This window comes from Heptranchias perlo, chromosome 14 (genome assembly GCF_035084215.1).
Source record: "Heptranchias perlo isolate sHepPer1 chromosome 14, sHepPer1.hap1, whole genome shotgun sequence".
NCBI lineage: Eukaryota > Metazoa > Chordata > Chondrichthyes > Hexanchiformes > Hexanchidae > Heptranchias > Heptranchias perlo.
In genome coordinates this window covers 69,646,822-69,666,225 of record NC_090338.1, presented here as the reverse complement: position 1 = coordinate 69,666,225, position 19,404 = coordinate 69,646,822, and the positions used below count along the sequence as shown (strand labels likewise).

Below are 19,404 nucleotides of genomic sequence, written 5' to 3'. Positions count from 1 at the left end.
TGGGGGAAGGATAACCAGATTGTGTCAGGAAGGGACAGACCGTACAAACAAAAGACAGCAAACAGGGTCCGGGTAAGAAAAAATGGTAATAAGACAAATAGGACCATAGTACAAAAAAATGTTAAGATGTCTAAAAATGTTAAATACAAATCTAAAGGCATTGTATCTGAATGCACGAAGCATTCGTAATAAGGTAGACGAATTAACAGCGCAAATGGATGTAAACGGATATGATATAGCAATTACAGAGACATGGCTGCAGGGTGACCAAGACTGGGAGCTGAATATCCAAGGGTATTCGATATTTAGGATGGAAAGGAAAAGGAGGTGGGGTGGCGTTTTTAGTAAAGGAGGAAATCAGAGCAATAGTGAGAGGATATTGGCTCAGAAAATCAAGATGTAGAATCAGTCTGGGTGGAGTTAACAAACACCGAGGGGCAGAAAACACCGGTGCAGCAAGCAGTTAGGAAGGCAAATGGTATGTTGGCCTTCATTGCAAGAGGATTTGAGTACAGGAGCAAGGATGTCTTACTGCAGTTATACAGGGCCTTGGTGAGACCACACCTGGAGTATTGTGTGCAGTTTTGGTCTCCTTATCTAAGAAAGAATATACTTTCCATAGAGGGAGTGCAGTGAAGGTTCACCAGACTGATTCCTGGGATGGCAGGACTGTCATATGAGGAGAGATCGGGTCGACTCGGCCTGTGTTCACTCGAGTTTAGAAGAATAAGAGGGGATCTCATTGAAATATATAAAATTTTGACAGGGCTAGACAGACTGGATGCAGGGAGGATGTTTCCCCTAGCTGGGGGTCTAGACCCAGGGGTCACAGTCTCAGGATACGGGGTAGGACATTTAGGACTGAGATGAGGAGAAATTTTTTCACTGAGGGTGGTGAACCTGTGGAATTCTCTACCACAGAAGGCTGTAGAGGCCAAGTCACTGAATATATTTAAGAAGGAGCTAGATAGATTTCTGGACACAAAAGGCATCAAGGGGTATGGGGAGAGAGCAGGAATATGGTATTGAGATGGAGGATCAGCCATGATGATAATGAATGGCGGAGCAGGCTTGAAGGGCCGAATGGCCTACTCCTGCTCCTATTCTATGTTTCTATGTAAGGTAGGAAGCACAGCAGTAAATTTGTGCACAGCAAGGTCCCACAAACAGCAATGTGATAATGGCCAGAATAATGTTTTGGTGATATTGGTTGAGAGAGAAATGTTGGCCAGGACACCAGGGAGAACTCTCCTGCTTATAGTCGAAATAGTGCCATGCGATCTTTCCCGTCTACCAAAGAGAGCAGCCGGGGCCTCGGTTTAACGCCTCATCTGAAAGACGGCACCTCCGACACTGCAGCACTCCCTCAGTACTGCATTGGAGTGTCAGCCTAGACTTGAGCTCAAGTCTTGAGTGGGATTTGAACCCACAACCTTCTTGATTGCTACACCTTTGTGCAAAATAGCAACTCGCCTGTTAATTGCTGTGTCTCGTTCCAGAGATATCAATCTTGCCAAGCTGATTTTGTGCTGCACCCTTGAGTGCTGGTGCCAAGTGCATTGTGAAATAGGATGCTGTTGTGGAGCCACCTGGAAAAAGGTGGTTCTTCACCTTTGGGCACAGACTGGTCCAAAAGCAGCTGATGCTAAGCACTGCCAAAAAAAAATAAACTCTCATGTTGATGTAGCCAGTTCTGCAGAAGTGAAACATTTTTTTTGTATTCTCGGGGTGTGGGTGTCACTGGCAAGGCCGGCATTTATTGCCCATCCCTAGTTGCCCTTGAGAAGGAGGCAGTGAACCGCTGCAGTCCATGTGGTGAAGGTACAGAAGTTCAGGATTTTGAAGCAGTGGCGGTGAAGGAAAGGCAAAATATTTCCAAGTCAGGATGGTGTGTGACTTGAAGGGGAACCTGGAGGTGGTGGTGTTCCCATGCGCCTGCTGCCCTTGTTCTTCTAGGCGGTGGAGGTTGCAGGTTTGGAGGTGCTGTCGAAGAAGCTTTGGCGAGTTGTAGCAGTCCATCCTATTTGCATTTTATTAGACATTACTAGTCAATTTTCTGCCCTCTGCTCCTCTCCAGAAGGAGTATGGTCCCACAGTCACTTTCCAAAACTGTGGCCAGTGATCATTATTGAAGTGTGAGGTGTCTGTTGGATATTCAGTGTCTGGGGAGGGGGTCCACTATATCCGTGCTCAGTCCTGTGTCTGCCTGGGCATTGGTGCGTGCCTGCTTCCGATGGGGAGCAGGTTGGAAGCACGGCGCTGGCCGTTCTCTGCTCGTTCCAAACCCCTCAAGCACTGCAAACGGTCTGTTTCTATCTACTCTGTCCCATCCCATCATGATTTGATAGGTGTATAAAATTTTGAAGGGATGTCACTATGATTATCTGGTTATTCAATAATTGATATCTTTGGATTGGGTTATGTAACAGCTAAAGCTAGCTTATTATAATCCAATGTCACTATGAAACAGATTATCTGGTTATTTGTCTCATTGCTGTTTTTAGAAATTTAGCTGTGCGCAAATTGACCTGACTGTTGTGTTTCACTTCAATATACCTCAAAAGCACTTAATTGGCTGTGAAGCACTTTGCTGTGCCCTGAGGATGTAAAAGGCCCCCCCCTGAGCTCAGTTCCTCGTTTGAGTACACTTCACCCTGGTATTTGACTCAGATGGCCATGATTCATGTGACTGTGAGTGTTGGCAGGCTGTCTGACTGCAGAGCACCTCAACCCAGCCTGACTGTGTCCATCCCTGACATTTACAGGTGGCATTTCCAGCAGAGGTCACTGGATGGCAATCAGAAGTGGCAACCCTGCCTGCTCTTATAATAAAAAATTAATTCTTCCTTTTTCAAGTCTGAACAACAGAAAACCATGTGAAGTGAGTGAACCAGGGCATCGGGAAGCTCTTCGCCAGAGGTGTCCAACTGTGGATCTAGGCTCTGGCAACTCAGTCCTGTTTGCACTCATTTGTAATTTGTTGGTTTGTCCCGTTTGAATTTCGTGACCCTGGAGGTTTGAAAAGGGCTGAATTAACACTGTTGCCTCCAGCAGTCTAGGCCCTAAGCACTGAATTCCCTCCCTAAACCTCTCCGAGTCTCTACCTTTTTTTCATCATTTAAGATGCTCCTTTAAACCTACCTCATTGATGTCATAATATCTCCTTATGTGGCTCGGTATCAATTTTTGTCTGATAATCGCTCCTTTGAAGCACTTTGGGACGTTTTACTACTTTAAGGGCGCTATATAAATGCAGTTGTCTATTTGGAGAATGAGCCTAAAAACACAAAACCAAGATTTGCTAATGGCTTGAGGTGCAGGCAAATCAATAGGAAAGTGGGTTTAAACTCTTATGTGGCTACTTAGGCTCCATGGTCTGTACCTGTGCAGCCCATGAAGACAATTTTGACCTTGAGTAAAGGCACTACACTTTGGGATAATGAGCCAGACAGTGTCAGCTGTGGCTCAGTGGCAGAACTCTCACCTGAATCAGAAGGTTATAGGTTCAAGTCCCATTTGAGCACATAATCCAGGCTGATACTTAAGTGCAGTACTGATGGAAGTGCTGTCTTTCGGATGAGTCGTTAAACTGAGGCCTCTCTGTCTTCTCGGGTGGACGTAAAAGATCCCATAGTACTATTCGAAGAAGAGCAGGAGAATTCTCCCCGGTTTCCTGGCCAATATATATCTCTCAACCAATATCCCGAAAACAGATTATCTGGTCATTATCACGTAGCTGTTTGTGGGACCTTGCTGTGAGCAAATTGGCTGCTGCGTTTCTTACATTACAACAGTGACCAGGCGTCAAGAGTACTTTGTTGGCTGTAAAGCACTATGGGATGTCCTGAGGTTGTGTAAGGTGCTGTATAAATGCAAGTTTCTTTCTTTAACATCATAATAGACTTATCAAAATTAAAGCCCATGGGATAAAAGGGACAGTGGCAGTGTGGATACAAAATTGGCTAAGGGATAGAAAGCAGAGAGTAGTGGTGAACGGTTGTTTTTCAGACTGGAGGGAAGTATACAGCGGTGTTCCCCAGGGGTCAGTATTAGATCCACTGCTCTTTTTGATATATATTAATGACCTGGACTTGGGTATAGAGGGTATAATTTCAAAGTTTGCAGATAACACGAAATTCGGGAATGTAGTAAACATTGTGGAGGATAGTAACAGACTTAAGGAAGACGTAGACTGCTGAAATGGGCAGACAGATGGCAGATGAAATTTAACGCAGAGAAGTGTGAACTGATGCATTTTGGTAGGAAGAATGAGAGGCAATATAAACTAAATGGTACAGTTTTAAAGGGAGTGCAGGAACAGAGAAACCTGGGGTGCTCAAATCTTTTAAGGTGGCAGGACAAGTTGAGAAGGCTGTTTTTAAAAAAAAAAAATGCATATGGGACCCTGGGCTTTATTAATAGAGGCATAGAGTACAAAAGCAAGGAAGTTATACTAAACCTTTATAAAACACTGGTTAGGCCTCAGCTGGATTATTGCGTTCAGTTCTGCGCACCACACTTGAGGAACGATGTCTAGGCTTTAGTGGGTGCGGAAGAGAGTTACAAGAATGATACCAGGGATGAGGGACTTCGGTTATGTGGAGAAGCTGGGGTTGTTCTCCTTAGAACAGAAGGTTAAGGAGAGATTTGATAGTTGTGTTCAAAATCATGAATGACTTTGATAGAGTAAATAAGGAGAAACTGTTTCCAGTGGCAGCAGGGTCTGTAACCAGAGGGCACAGATTATAATGTGATCGGCAAAGCTCGGTCAGTGGCGACATGAGGAAACATTTTTTATGCAGCGATTTGTAATAATCTGGAATGCACTGCCTGAAAGGATGGTGGAACCAGATTCAACAGTAACTTTCAAAAGAGATGTGGAGATGCCGGTGATGGACTTGGGTTGACAATTGTAAACAATTTTACAACACCAAGTTATAGTCCAGCAATTTTATTTTAAATTCACAAGCTTTCGGAGGCTTCCCCCTTCGTCAGGTGAACGATGTGAAATTTCACATCGTTCACCTGACGAAGGGGGAAGCCTCCGAAAGCTTGTGAATTTAAAATAAAATTGCTGGACTATAACTTGGTGTTGTAAAATTGTTTACAATTTTCAAAAGAGAATTGGATATATACTTAGAAAGGAGGAATTTACAAGGCTATGGGGGGAAAAAAGCTGGCGAGTGGGGCTAATTGGATAGCTCTTTCATAGAGCCAGCACAGACACAATGGACTGTTTGGCCTCCTGCGCTGTATGATTCTATGATATAGCAGACTGACAGTGGTGTAGGACAGTGCTGTCCTCCTCCGGGGAATGCTCTTGATTCAATTCTGCAGCCGGTCTATACAGTTTCGTAGTTGTCATTCTAATGTAACTAAACTGACGTATACTGTGATGTTCTGTCAATTGTTATGCGGTGCTTTTCTTAGCGCTGTTAACACTTTTTAAGCTCAAGATTGTTTAGTATTTGCACAGGCTCACTGTGCATAGCCCCTAAAGGTGAATGGAATCTAACCTTAAACTAAACAAATCCCACTTCAAAGACTTAACTAATCATTGGCTAATTTGGTTGCTCAGATCCCTTTCTCAGGTGTCCCTCGAGTACACAGACAGGTTGCAAGTGCCTGAAGTAACTTCAGCAAGATGGTATGCTATACTGATCAGATGAAAACTCCTTACCAATCGCTTCAGTCACACGACTATCTGGTTCATAGTTTTATCCAAGCCACTTGACCCAAAGAATCATCATTTGGCCACTTTCACCTGCTTTTGTATGTGGGAGTTAACCCTTTGGTTAGACTGTTGGGAGTTCACCCCTTTGGGCTACAGTTAACACATAAGTAGAGGTGAGAAAATTGGACGAAAAATAATTTCAACATATGTTAGCTGGAGGATGGAGAAAGTCCAACAATCACTACTGATGTTTAAAGTGGACAGGAGTGAAGTGGTTGACCTGGGAGGGTTTATTAAACCATGAGATGAAGTCAGCATTGCATTTGTTTATCTCCAATCGCTCTCAATTGAATTGCCACATTAGTTTTCAAATTGACTATTTAACTTTATTAATTCGATCACTTTGCTCACCCTCTCTTTTCCACCTTCTCAAAAAACGATTTATAAGCACGAAGACCCAATTATAAATTGGGTGGTTTAGGATTTGAATTTAACTTGTTTTGCATTTTTTTTCAACCAACTTTTCCTGAGGGCTTTTTGTTACTATGGCAGCCTAGCCTGATCCTGATCACTGGACATTAACACGCAGCAGTTTTGAGCAAAGGCGGGGGAGGGGTGTGGACGCTAGCTAGCAATCGGGAGTAGGAGCCATGGCTGATTTTTTTTCCCCAAGCCCAATTCTGGGTCTCAGCTGCTGCTGTGACCAAGCTAAGCGAGCTAGTTTTTTCTTTAAATGTCCCTTAACTGCTGTTTGTTTGTTTGTTTGTTTGCTTTCTGGGTCTGGTCAGTGAGTCCTGTGGTCACTTGACTGCCTGGGTTGCCATGATATCTTTGTGTAAACTAGTTCTTGTGTAAAGGATGAAGCTATTAGTCCAGGTGAGGCACTTCACACACTAAGCCAGCCATTCATTCTATTGCTTGTTGCCCTGTGAATCCACCGATATCGGTCAAACATTAACTTTTTAATCTGAGTTGGGTTGCTGAGAGTCCAGTCCATATATAAAGATAACCAGGAACAAGGCAGGAAATTAATGGGGGCAGGGTGGAATCATAGCATAAATTGCTTGCTCGTAAGAGTGAGCCCATCCAGATAATTAGAAAATCTCATGCGGCGTCCCTCGCGGGGCTCCCTGGAGTGGGGGTCCCTGAGGTGTCACTCGCGGGGCTCCCTGGAGTGGGGGTCCCTGAGGTGTCACTCGCGGGGCTCCCTGGAGTGGGGGTCCCTGAGGTGTCACTCGCGGGGCTCCCTGGGGTGGGGGTCCCTGAGGTGTCACTCGCGGGGCTCCCTGGAGTGGGGGTCCCTGAGGTGTCACTCGCGGGGCTCCCTGGAGTGGGGGTCCCTGAGGTGTCACTCGCGGGGCTCCCTGGAGTGGGGGTCCCTGAGTTGTCACTCGCGGGGCTCCCTGGAGTGGGGGTCCCTGAGGCGTCCCTCGCGGAGCTCCCTGGAGTGGGGGTCCCTGAGGTGTCACTCGCGGGGCTCCCTGGAGTGGGGGTCCCTGAGGCGTCACTCGCGGGGCTCCCTGAGCTATGGTGGAATAGGCTGTCGGGCAAACCCTGTCCAGAATGCTGAAGGAAGGCCACTCGGGTGAGATAAGAGAGCTGCGGAACTGTGGGTCGGCACATTCAGGATAGGAGGAGATGAAACTGAAGTGCTTTGAGTTCTTGGTGATGTACATATTCCTCCCCCCATTTTTGCTTTCCTTTGCAGAGCCAGTGTTTGGGAACATGGATTCATTAATGCCCATTTACTGTTTTTTTTTTTCATTTGCAGGCACCGTGTTTGGAAGCAAAGATAAGTTCCATGGTTTAGGACTGTTCATAGACACGTACCCAAATGATGAGAGTGCTGATGTGAGTGCCAGGTGATACCTGCCCTGTTTGTCTTATTCTGTGCCCTGCTTTTTGTTAATATTCTCTTAAACGCATAGAAGTTATGCTAAACCTTTACAAATCACTGGTTAGGCCTCAGCTGGAGTATTATGTCTAAACCTGGGCACTTCAGGAAGGATGTCAAGGCTTTAGAGAGAGTGCAGAAGAGATTTACTAGAATGGTACCAAGGACTTCAGTCATAAGAACATAAGAACATAAGAAATTGGAGCAGGAGTAGGCCAATCGGCCCCTCGAGCCTGCTCCGCCATTCAATAAGATCATGGCTGATCTGATCCCAACCACAAATCTAAAGAACACAAGAAGTCGGAGCAGGACCCGGCCACATAGCCCCTGGGCCCTCTCCGCCACCCACAGGGCATTGACCGATCCGAACTCAGCTTCATGTCCAATTTCCTGCCCGCTCCCCATAACCCCTAATTCCCTTTACTTCTAGGAAACTGTCTATTTCTGTTTTAAATTTATCTAATGATGTACAGCTTCCTGGGGCAGCAAATTCCACAGACCGACCACCCTCTGAGTGAAGAAGTTTCTCCTCATCTCAGTTTTGAAAGAGCAGCCCCTTATTCTAAGATTATGCCCCCTAGTTCCAGTTTCACCCATCTTTGGGAACATCCTTACTGCATCCACCCGATCAAGCCCCTTCACAATCTTATATGTTTCAATAAGATCGCCTCTCATTCTTCTGAACTCCAATGAGTAGAGTCCCAATCTACTCAACCTCTCCTCATATGTCCGCCCCCTCATCCCCGGGATTAACCGAGTGAACCTTCTTTGTACTGCCTCGAGAGCAAGTATGTCTTTTCTTAAGTATGGAGACCAAAACTGTATGCAGTATTCCAGGTGCGGTCTCACCAATACCTTATATAACTGCAGCAATACCTCCTTGTTTTTATATTCTATCCCCCTAGCAATAAAAGCCAACATTCCGTTGGCTTTCTTGATCACCTGCTGCACCTGCATACCAACTTTTTGATTTTCTTGCACTAGGACCCCCAGATCCCTTTGTACTGCAGTACTTTCCAGTCTCTCGCCATTAAGAAAATAACTTGCTCTCTGATTTTTCCTGCCAAAGTGCATAACCTCACATTTTCCAATATTATATTGCATCTGCCAAATCTCCGCCCACTCACCCAGCCTGTCTATATCCCCTTGCAGGTTTTTTATGTCCTCCTCACTCTCTACTTTCCCTCCCATCTTTGTATCATCTGCAAATTTTGATATGTTGCACTCGGTCCCCTCCTCCAAATCGTTAATATAGATTGTAAAGAGTTGGGGACCCAGCACCGACCCCTGTGGAACACCACTGGTTACTGGTTGCCAGTCCGAAAATGAACCATTTATCCCAACTCTCTGCTTCCTGTTCGATAACCAATCCTCCACCCATGCCAGAATATTACCCCCAATCCCGTGATTTTTTATCTTAAGTAATAATCTTTTATGTGGCACCTTGTCGAATGCCTTCTGGAAGTCTAAATACACTATGTCCACTGGTTCCCCTTTATCCACCCTATACGTTATATCCTCGAAGAACTCGAGCAAATTTGTCAGACATGACTTCCCCTTCATAAAGCCATGCTGACTTTGTCCTATTAAATTATGCTTATCTAAATGTTCCGTTACTGTCTCCTTAATAATAGACTCCAAAATTTTACCCACCACAGATGTTAAGCTAACTGGCCTATAATTTCCAGCCTTCTGCCTACTACCCTTTTTAAATAACGGTGTTACATTAGCAGTTTTCCAATCTGCCGGGACCTCTCCTGAGTCCAGGGAATTTTGGAAAACTATCACCAAAGCATCCACAATCCCTACTGCCACTTCCCTCAAGACCCTAGGATGGAAGCCATCAGGTCCAGGGGATTTATCCGCCTTGAGTCCCATTATTTTACTGAGTACCATCTCCTGAGTGATTTTAATCGTATTTAGCTCCTCCCCCCCGAGAGTCCCCTGTTTGTCCAGTGTTGGGATATTCTTAGTGTCCTCTACTGTAAAGACTGAAACAAAATATTTGTTCAGCATTTTTGCCATCTCCATGTTTCCCACCATTAATTTCCCGGTCTCATCCTCTAAGGGACCTATGTTTGCCTTAGCCACCCTTTTTCTTTTTATATAACTATAGAAACTCTTGCTATCTGTTTTTATATTTTTTGCTAATTTCTTTTCATAATCTAACTTCCCTTTCTTAATCAATCCTTTAGTTACTTTTTGCTGTCTTTTGAAGAATTCCCAATCTTCTATCCTCCCACTAAGTTTGGCTACCTTATATGTCCTTGTTTTTAGTCGGATACTATCCTTGATTTCTTTACTTAGCCACGGATGGCTGTCATTTCTTTTACACCCTTTTTTCCTCAGTGGAATATATTTATTTTGAAAGTTGTAAAATAATTCCCTAAATGAACACCACTGCTCATGTACCGTCTTACCCTTTAATCTATTTTCCCAGTCCACTTTAATCAATTCCGCTCTCATACCATCATAGTCTCCTTTATTCAAGCTCAGTACGCTTGTTTGAGAATCAACCTTCTCACCCTCTAATTGGATATGGAATTCAACCATGTTGTGGTCGCTCGTTCCAAGGGGATCCTTAACTAGGACATTATTAATTAATCCTGACTCATTACACAGGACCAGGTCCAAGGTTGCCTGCCCCCTTGTAGGATCAGTTACATACTGCTCAAGAAATCCATCCCTGATGCACTCAATGAACTCGTCCTCAAGGCTGCTCTGCCCAATTTGATTTGTCCAGTTAATATGATAATTAAAATCCCCCATAATTATGGCTGTTCCCTTATTACATGCCCCGACTATCTCCTGATTAATACTTCTTCCAGCAGAGTTGCAACTATTAGGAGGCCTATATACTACGCCCACTAATGTTTTTTTTCCCTTATTATTCCTTATCTCCACCCAAACTGTTTCATTATCTTGATGCTTTGTCCCAATATCATTTCTCTGTACTACAGTGATTCCTTCCTTTATTAACATAGCCACCCCACCTCCCCTTCCTTCCTGCCTGTCCTTCCTGATTGTTAAATACCCTGGCATATTTAATTCCCAGTCGTTGTCACCCTGCAGCCATGTTTCTGTAATGGCCACAAGATCATACCCATACGTAGTTATTTGTGCCGTTAACTCGTCCATTTTATTACGAATGCTACGTGCATTCAGATAAAGAACTTTCAAATCTGTTTTGTGGAGAGGCTGGGGTTGTTCTCCTTTAGAACAGAGAAGGTTAAGAGGAGATTTAATGGAGGCGTTCAAAATCATGAAGGGTTTTGATGGAGTAAATGAGGATGAACTGTTTCCCCTGGCAGGAAGGTCAGTAACCAGAGGACACCGATTTAAGGTAATTGGCAAAAGAACCAGAGGGGAGACGAGGAGAATTTTTTTTTCCACAGCGAGTTATGATCTAGAGTGCCTGAAAAGGTGGTGGAAGCAGATTCATTAGTAACTTTCAAAAGGGAATTGGATAAATACTTGCAGGGCTATGGGGAAAGAGTGAGGGCATGGGACTAATTGGATAGCTCTTTCAAAGAACCAGCACAGGCACGATGGGTCAAATGGCGGCCTCCTCTGCTGTAAGATTCTATGATTCTATGGAGTATTAATGGTCTCGTGCAGTGTATTCATACCGTACAGAAAAATAATCACCTGTACGTCACACAGTCTTATTCTCATCTCCAATTGCGGCCACCAGTGCCAGCATCAGTGACCTCACTCACCAGTACCTCACCCTAGTTTTAGACACCATTTGGAATCTATCAAATCCAGAGTTGGACTGCTGGATTCAGGCGGACACAGTCCAAAGATTTCACAGAGCCATTTTGCTGAATTTTTGTTTTATTTGTACTGGAGTCGTGGGTGTCGCTGACCCCTCCTGAGTTGCCCGGAGAAGGAGGTGGTGGTAGTGGGCCTTCTCCATGAACCGCTGCGGTCCACGTGGTGATGGTGCTCCTTATTGCTGAACTTTGTACCGACTGTTTCCCATGCCGCTTTCAGGTGGAATTAAGAGTCAACCACATAGTGTGGGACTGGAATCGCAAGTATTAGGACATTAGTGAACCAGCTGGGTTTTTGAATTGCTCCATAAGTGGTAATCATGACTTCGAGATTTTAATATGTGGAGAATTTTCCGCACTGTACCATTTTAATAAGGGGTGCCATTTTTCTCTCTGCTGTGACAGTGGTCAGGAATGCTATTAAACTGTTACTTTACATTTCTACAGTACTTCAGATGGACATCTGAAAGTGCTTTAGTGTCAGCTTGGCTCAGTTGGTAGCACTTTCGGATACTGGTTCAAACCCCACTTGAGAATGCACAGTCTGACGTTCCAGTCCAGTACTGAGACCGCTACACTGTCGGAGGTGCCGTCTTTTGGAAGAGACATTAAACTGCCCCTTCGAGTGGATGTTAAAGGTCCCATTGGCGCCATTCAAATAGGAGCAGGGTGTTCTCCCAGTGTCCTGACCACCATTACTCCTTCAACCAACACCAGCAAAGACTGATTAACTAGCCATTCCTCTCATTGCTGTTCATGGGATTTTGCAGTGCACAAAATGACTACACAAATCAAACTGGTTCATGTGCTGGGCATTTCTGAGATGTGATAAGGCTGCATGTGAATGCAAGTTCTTTCTAATTTTAGTCTCCTTTACTGGCATTGTATTTAAACCATGGTTCACTAATGTGGGGATAAATGTTAGACACCCTGCTCTAATTATGCATGCTGTCAGATATGATACATAGAATTTTACAGCACAGAAACTGCTATTCAGCCCAACTAGTTTATGCTCCACACCAGCCTCCTCCCACCTTATTTTATCTCACCCTATCAACATTCTCTTCCTTTTTCCATCATATACTTATCTATCTTCCCCTTAAATGCATCAATGCTATTCACCTCAAACACTCCGTGGTAGCAAATTCTATATTCTCATCGCTCTGAGTAAAGTTGTTTCTTCTGAATTCCTTATTGGATTTGGTAGGTGACTATCCTATATTTATGGCCCCTAGTTTTGGACTCCCCCACAAGTGGAAACATCTCTACGTCTACCCTATCAAACCCCCTCATAATTTTAAAGACCTCCATTAGGTCTCCTCTGTGTTTTCTCTCTTAGAGGAAAAAAGCCCCAGCCTGTTTGTTCAGCCTTTAAGGATTAAGGATTTGGTAATGTTTGGTAATTGAAGTGGTGATCTGTTTTTGAATTTTGGTGCGGCCCAAAACTGACTCTTCCAATTCTCCCTTGGCGGGCCTCCCCCCTTGCACCTTCCGCAAACTTGATGTCTAAAATTCTACTGCCCATATCGTATCCCAAGTCCTGTTCACGCATTTTCTCTGTGCTTGCTGACCTACATTGGCTCCCAGTCCGGCAACGCCTCGATTTTAAAAATTCAAATCCCTCCATGGCCTCTTCCTCCCTATCTCTCTGTAACCTCCTCCAGCCCTACAACCCTTCGCGATCTCTGCACCCCTCCAATTCTTGCCTCTTGAACATCCCCAATTTTTATCGCTCCACCATTGGTGGCCGTGCCTTCAGCTGCCTAGGCCCTAAGCCCTTGAATTCCCCCCCCGCAAACCTCTCCACATCTCTCTCCTTGAAGACGCTCCTTAAAACCTACCTCTTTGACAAAGCTTTTGGTCACCTGTCCTAATATCTCCTTATGTGGCTCGGTGTCAAATTTTGTTTGATAACGTTCCTGTGAAGCGACTTGGAATGTTTTACTATGTTGAAGGCACTATATAACTGCAAATTGTTGTTGTGTGTTTTAAATCTCCTGACCGTCTCGCTGCAGCGGGTATTTCCGTACGTCTCGGCGATGGTCAACAATGGGTCGCTTCCGTACGACCACAGCAAAGACGGACGCACCTCTGAGCTTTCTGGATGCCCCGCAGAACTCCGAAATGTAGACCACGACACGTATTTGGCAGTTCGTTACTCCAGGGGCCGATTAACGGTAAGTGACAGAGTACGGTACTGGGAACTTCAGTATTACTGACAAACGAGTTGGCTGCCACCCGTGCTGTAGAATCATAGAATGATATAGCACAGAAGGAGGCCATTCAGCCCATCGTGCCTGTGCCAGCTCTTTGAAAGAGCTATCCAATTAGTCGTATCTGCGATCTGCGTCCACCACCCTTTCAGGAGGTTCATTACAACTTGCTGTGAGTTTTACAAAAATAATTCTCCTCGTCTCCCCTCTTGTTCTTTTGCCAATTATCTTAAATATGTATCCTCTGGTTACCAACTCTCCGACCAGTGGAAACAGTTTCACCTACTTTACTCTATCGAAACCCCTCATAATTTTGAAACCTCTATCAAATCTCCCCTTCTCCTTCTCTGCTCTAAGGAGAACAACCCCAGCTTCTCTAGCCTTTCCACATAGCTGAAGCCGCTCATCACTGGAACCATTCTGGTAAATCTCCTCTGCTCCCTCTCTGTAGACTGACATTTCAGTGCTGTTTAGTGTCTGTGCATCCCAGGCCTGTATACAGGCCAAGGGTTAAGCCACCACCCCTTGGCCTCCGCTCCTGAAGGAACTGACTCGTCTTCATAGGAGGTTCTTTGCAGCACCTCCAATACCTCATCCAAATGACTATTACCAGTGGGCCTGAATAGGTCAGTCTCCATAGGGGGAGGGGGGCAACGGAAGAAATGTTGTTACCGAGCTAGATTGTGTCCACATCCAACCCCCAAGGTTTTTTCCAACAGGGGTCACTGGATAGTGAACAGGAGAGCGAACCCGGAACTTTCTTTCCCTCCTCCTCAGCCTGTTCCCAAGCCGATTAACTGACTTGGGTCGCAAGGAGCTTTCTTTATCGAGCTGCGAGTGGGGGAAATTCCTTTTGATGAAACTGGAGACGAGCTTCACCCCAGCGCGGCCCCTCCCCCACCGTGGACAGTACAAATGCTGAAAAGCTGCAGCTATCGCAGCATCAAAATGCTGTGTTCAAAAACAGTGGGAATGAACTCAGTGTTTTAACTTTCTGCCGGTCTTCAGGGTGCCCACTTGGGTTTAGGGAGAAGTGGCGGGCAGGCAGTGGTCTAGAGCTGATTTTCTGGGTGGTGCGACTCTCCTTCCTCCCCTCCCCCCCTCCCTGCGGAGGATTGGGTGCCTCCCTCTAATGGTTTGAGGTTGGCGATTTGCCATGGGATAATGGTTTGAGGTTGGCGATTTGCCATGGGATAATGGTTTGAGGTTGGCGATTTGCCTCGAGAAATTGCAGCTGGCACTGTGCGTGTGGCACCTGTGCACTGGAGTTGGCTTGAGTAAACTCTGCTGCTGCTGAATAGTTTCTTGATCAGCTGCTGCGTAAACTCGTACTGTGCACCCTATTCCATGGTTTAATTCTGATGGCCAACACTGATAAAGCCATCGGTTTTGTGGCAGGTAGGGTAATCTTGATTTGTTTTCTCCTCCCCCCTCCTCTCCTGGAGATGTTGGTTCCTGTAAGGGTGTGGCTATACAGACACCAACAGTACTTGTAAACTGTGGGCGAGTATCACAGCGAAGCCTGGTCCTGTCCTTAGATATACTCTCACGTTCCAGCAGGGAATGCTTGATAGCAGTCGGGGAGCAGTAACACTTGGCTAATCTTTTGCCTCCTCCCTAGCCCAGTGGATAATTGTAGTGTCCTCCCCTACCCCCCTGCTGAGATCAGCTAACTCAGCACATAGGAACATTCAACTCTGGAGCACGGATTGGGATTGAATCTGGATTGGGATTGAATCTGGATTGGGATTGAATCTGGATTGGGATTGAATCTGGATTGGGATTGAATCTGGATTGGGATTGAGGGATTGAATCTGCTTTGTGTGGCTGAACACAACACCGGGCAGTGCCTTTACCCACTCAGCCATCAAGTGAGCTCTATTGCTTCTCACAGTGCAAGATGCTTCTTACAAGAGTTCTACTCATGAGGTTAAAATCATCATCTGTCTCTCTCAGGCGTGACTCAGTGGGTAGCACTCTTGCCTCTGAGTCAGAGGGTTGTGGGTTCAAGTCCCACACCAGAAACTTGAGCCCAAAATCTATGCTGACACTCCCAGTGCTGTACTGACGGAGCGCTGCTCTGGCGGAAGGTGCCACCGTTCAGGTGATATGTTAAATTGCCCTCTCAGGTGGATGTAAAAGATCCCGTGGCACTATTTCGAAGAAGAGCAGGGGAGTTCTCCCTGGCATCCTGGCCAATATTTATCCCTCAACCAACATCACTAAAACAGATAAACTGTTATTATCACGTTGCTGTTTCTGGGACCTTGCTGCGTGCAAATTGACTGCTGCATTTCCCTACATTACAACAGTGGCTACACTTCAGAAGTACTTCATTGACTGTAAAGTGTTTTGGGACCTCCTGAGATCAAGAAAGATCCAAGTTCTTTCTATATTAACTCCTATTCTTATCAGCTCACCAAAAGTTTAGTGAAAGTGCTTCGTGGTGTCGTCCTGAGCCACGTAGATGAGAAGGTATCAGTTTGATCCTCTGCTGATCTCACCTTCATTTGCGCCAGCACTTCCTGGGTTAGACAGAGGGAATATCAGCCAGGGTGTCCATTCCCAATCACAATCCAGTAACGTCTGTGTACGTGGGGTAAGAACGTGGTCGGGCTCGGCTGTGATGCCTTCCTCCACAGTTGAATAGCCTGCTCCTAACTTGTTACCTGGGCTCACAGGTGAAGAATGGTCACTTGAGTAAGGTCATGGAGGGCTGCCAGTGTGCCTGTGGGAACTGTCCCCTAGCCCGGAGTGAATGCTTTGAGGGGAGTATCAAACACTATTGCACAATGGCTGTTCCGATATGGCGAGTCCTTATTCTGGACCGTTTGTAGGAGATGGCCACCCATCCATTATGATACTGAAAACAGTTGGTATGTCAGACATAAAAACAAATCCCAAGCTGTACAGAGGTGAGGTAAATGCACAGAAATGCCATGCATGCTACAGTTTGCATAAGGAGTTTTTACACAGCACAGTACAGCCCACATCAGACATAATGTGGAGATGCCGGTGATGGACTGGGGTGGACAAACGCAAGGAATCTTACAACACCAGGTTATAGTCCAACAGTTTTATTTGAAAATCACAAGCTTTCGGAGCTTACCTCCTTCGTCAGGTGAGTGAGTGAAGGGTTCTAAAATCCCTTCACTCACTCACCTGACGAAGGAGGTAAGCTCCGAAAGCTTGTGATTTTCAAATAAAACTGTTGGACTATAACCTGGTGTTGTAAGATTCCTCACATGTCAGACATAGGAAGAGGCGCCGGCCATACGGCCCATCGAGCCTGCTCTGCTGTTCAGTTAGGAAGGAACATAGGAACAGGAGTAGGCCATTCAGCCCCTCGTGCCTGCTCCGCCATTTGATAAGATCATGGCTGATCTGTGATCTAGCTCCATATACCTGCCTTTGGCCCATATTCCTTAATACCTTTGGTTGCCAAGAAACTATCTATCTCTGATTTAAATTTAGCAATTGAGCTTAGTCTATTATTTCCAGCATTCCCTCAGTGCACCTTAATAACCCTTCCTTCAGAATCGTGTAGTTTTCCATTTTGCCGGCAGCAGCCTATAGCACGAGCGCCCGGGGACCTTGCACCGAAGGCCCGTGGATCTCGGGAGCTGCCCGTCCAAAGTAAGCACGGGAGGCGGCTGGTCCCGTTTACTGCACTCCCGAATCTTTGTATTGTACAGCGGAGCCCAGCAGCAGTACAGAGGCTGTGTAACAGAGTGCTGAAGGGGGAAGAGGGGCAAGCGATAGCACTGTCCCGAAACAGAATTAAAAAAAAGGTGTCAATGTACCTGTAGAGTCAGTCGTATCAGTTAAAAGTCCAGCAGTAATCGATATTTTCTTCTGACACGATGGGGGGTGGGGTTCAGTAGAAATTGCCATTGCCCGTTTCCTCAGTTGCTTATATTTTGTTGCCCGTTCTCTCAGGTGATGATAGACGTCGAAGACAAGAATGAGTGGAAAGAGTGCATCGATATCAGTGGGGTCCGTCTGCCCACTGGGTATTTCTTCGGTGCGTCTGCAGCCACTGGAGACTTGTCAGGTAGGAGCGAGCACCTCTGTTTTATAACCTCCTTGCCTTGTGCTTTATTTCTTGCTCTGAATCAGAAGGTTGTGGGTTTAAGTCCCACTCCAGAGACTTCAGCACGTAATCTCGGCTGCCAATCCAGTGCGGTAATGAGAGAGTGCAGCACTGTCGGAGGTGCCGTCTTTCAGATGTGACATTAAAACGAGGCTCTGTCTGCCCTCAAAAGAACCCACAGCACTATTTCGAAACAGAGTAGGGCGGTTCTCTCCAGTGTTTATCCCTCAACCAGTATCGCTAAAGCATGTTATCTGGTCGTCATCTCATTGCTGTTTGTGGGACCTTGCTATGTGTAAATTGGCTGCCGTGTTTCCTACATTACAACAGTGACTACACTTCAAATGTACTTAATTAGTTGTAAAGCACTTTGGGACATCCTGAAGCCGTGAAAGGCGTTCTATAAATGTTCTTTCCACCACCCCTCCTCCTCCTCCCGCCCCTTCCCCAGATCCTCCTCCCGTTGCTCCTCCCTCTTCTCACCCCTCTTTTTCCCCCCCCTCCCCCTGTCTCTGGCCTCCGGGGCACCCCCCCCTTTCTCTTTTTTCCCCCTCCCCCCGCGCCCCCCCCTTCTTACCTGAATAATCTAGATGGGAAGGTGCTTTGAATCTGTTTGGGTTTGAACTGCTGGTTCTCTTTCAGACAACCACGATGTTATCTCAATGAAACTTTACCAGCTGACCGTGGAACACTCGCCAGAGGACGAAAACATAGATTGGGAGAAAATCGAGCCCAGCGTCAGTCTCCTGAAATCTCCTAAAGGTTCGTAAACTGCCCTTTTTTTCTTTTTGAGGGGACGAGGTAGGGAGGCAAAGATATTGGACAGAAAAGGAAAAAGTGTCTTTTACTGTCTGATCCTTGGACTTGTTAGATGTTTTCAATGGGGGTTCCCCTTGATGGCTGAAAGGGAGGTGGATTTGCCCAATCTCTGTAACCTTCTGCAGCCCTATAACTCTCCGAGATCTCTGCTCCTCCAATTTGGCCTCTTGTGCATCTCCCACTCCCATCGCCCTATCATTGCTCCAGTGGCTAGTGGCTCCCATCGCTGCTGCCTCCTCCTCCTCCTCCCCATCCACCACCCTGGGCCCCACTGGTCCCCATGACCTGGTGTCACACCTAACAGTGCATTTCTCCACTGGGCTTTTGTCTCATTTTGGACCTTTTTTTCTTCAGCTCGTCCAAGACTCTGCTGCCCGTGGCCTCGACACATCAATTTTCGCTCGCAAATGACCCCCTGTCCCCTCTGATCTACATTGGTTCCCAGTGCTCCATTGCCTCAAATTAAATGAGTATGTGGCTGTCTAAGCCAGTTCTTAGTGGTTATAAGCCTCTGACCCTAAACTGTCTGTAGTTCAGCACCTGAGTCTTCTCACTCAGTGCTGTACCTGACCCGGGATGCTTGATGTTGATATTTCGGTGCAGAAAAGGGAAAGCTATTTTGTTCTTCAACACTGATATTCCTCAACCTAATGAACTTGATTTTAATTCCCTCTGTGACCTCCCTATCTTAGTAACCTGCTCCATAGAATGTACAGCACAGAAAGGGGCCATTCAGCCCAACTGGTCCATGCCAGTATTAGTGCTCCACACAAGCCTTACTTCATCTCACCCTATCAATGTAATCTATTCCTTTCTCCCTCATGTACTTATCTGGTTTTCCCTTAAATGCGTCAATGCTATTTGCCTCAACCACTCCATGTGGTAGCGAGTTCCACATTCTCATCACTCTTTAGCACTGCAATCCCCCGCTTCCT

The 19,404-nt window shown here is 45.9% G+C and overlaps 1 protein-coding gene across 1 annotated transcript in view; it reads left to right on the top strand.

The window, feature by feature from the left end:
• lman2 (lectin, mannose-binding 2) overlaps positions 1–19,404 on the top strand; it is a 36,473-nt gene that overhangs the window by 14,427 nt on the left and 2,642 nt on the right. The window contains exons 4-7 of the mRNA XM_067996552.1: positions 7,446–7,525; positions 13,360–13,521; positions 17,497–17,611; positions 18,293–18,412. Of these exons, the coding sequence (XP_067852653.1) occupies positions 7,446–7,525; positions 13,360–13,521; positions 17,497–17,611; positions 18,293–18,412 (477 nt within the window). The remainder of the gene's footprint in view (positions 1–7,445; positions 7,526–13,359; positions 13,522–17,496; positions 17,612–18,292; positions 18,413–19,404) is intronic.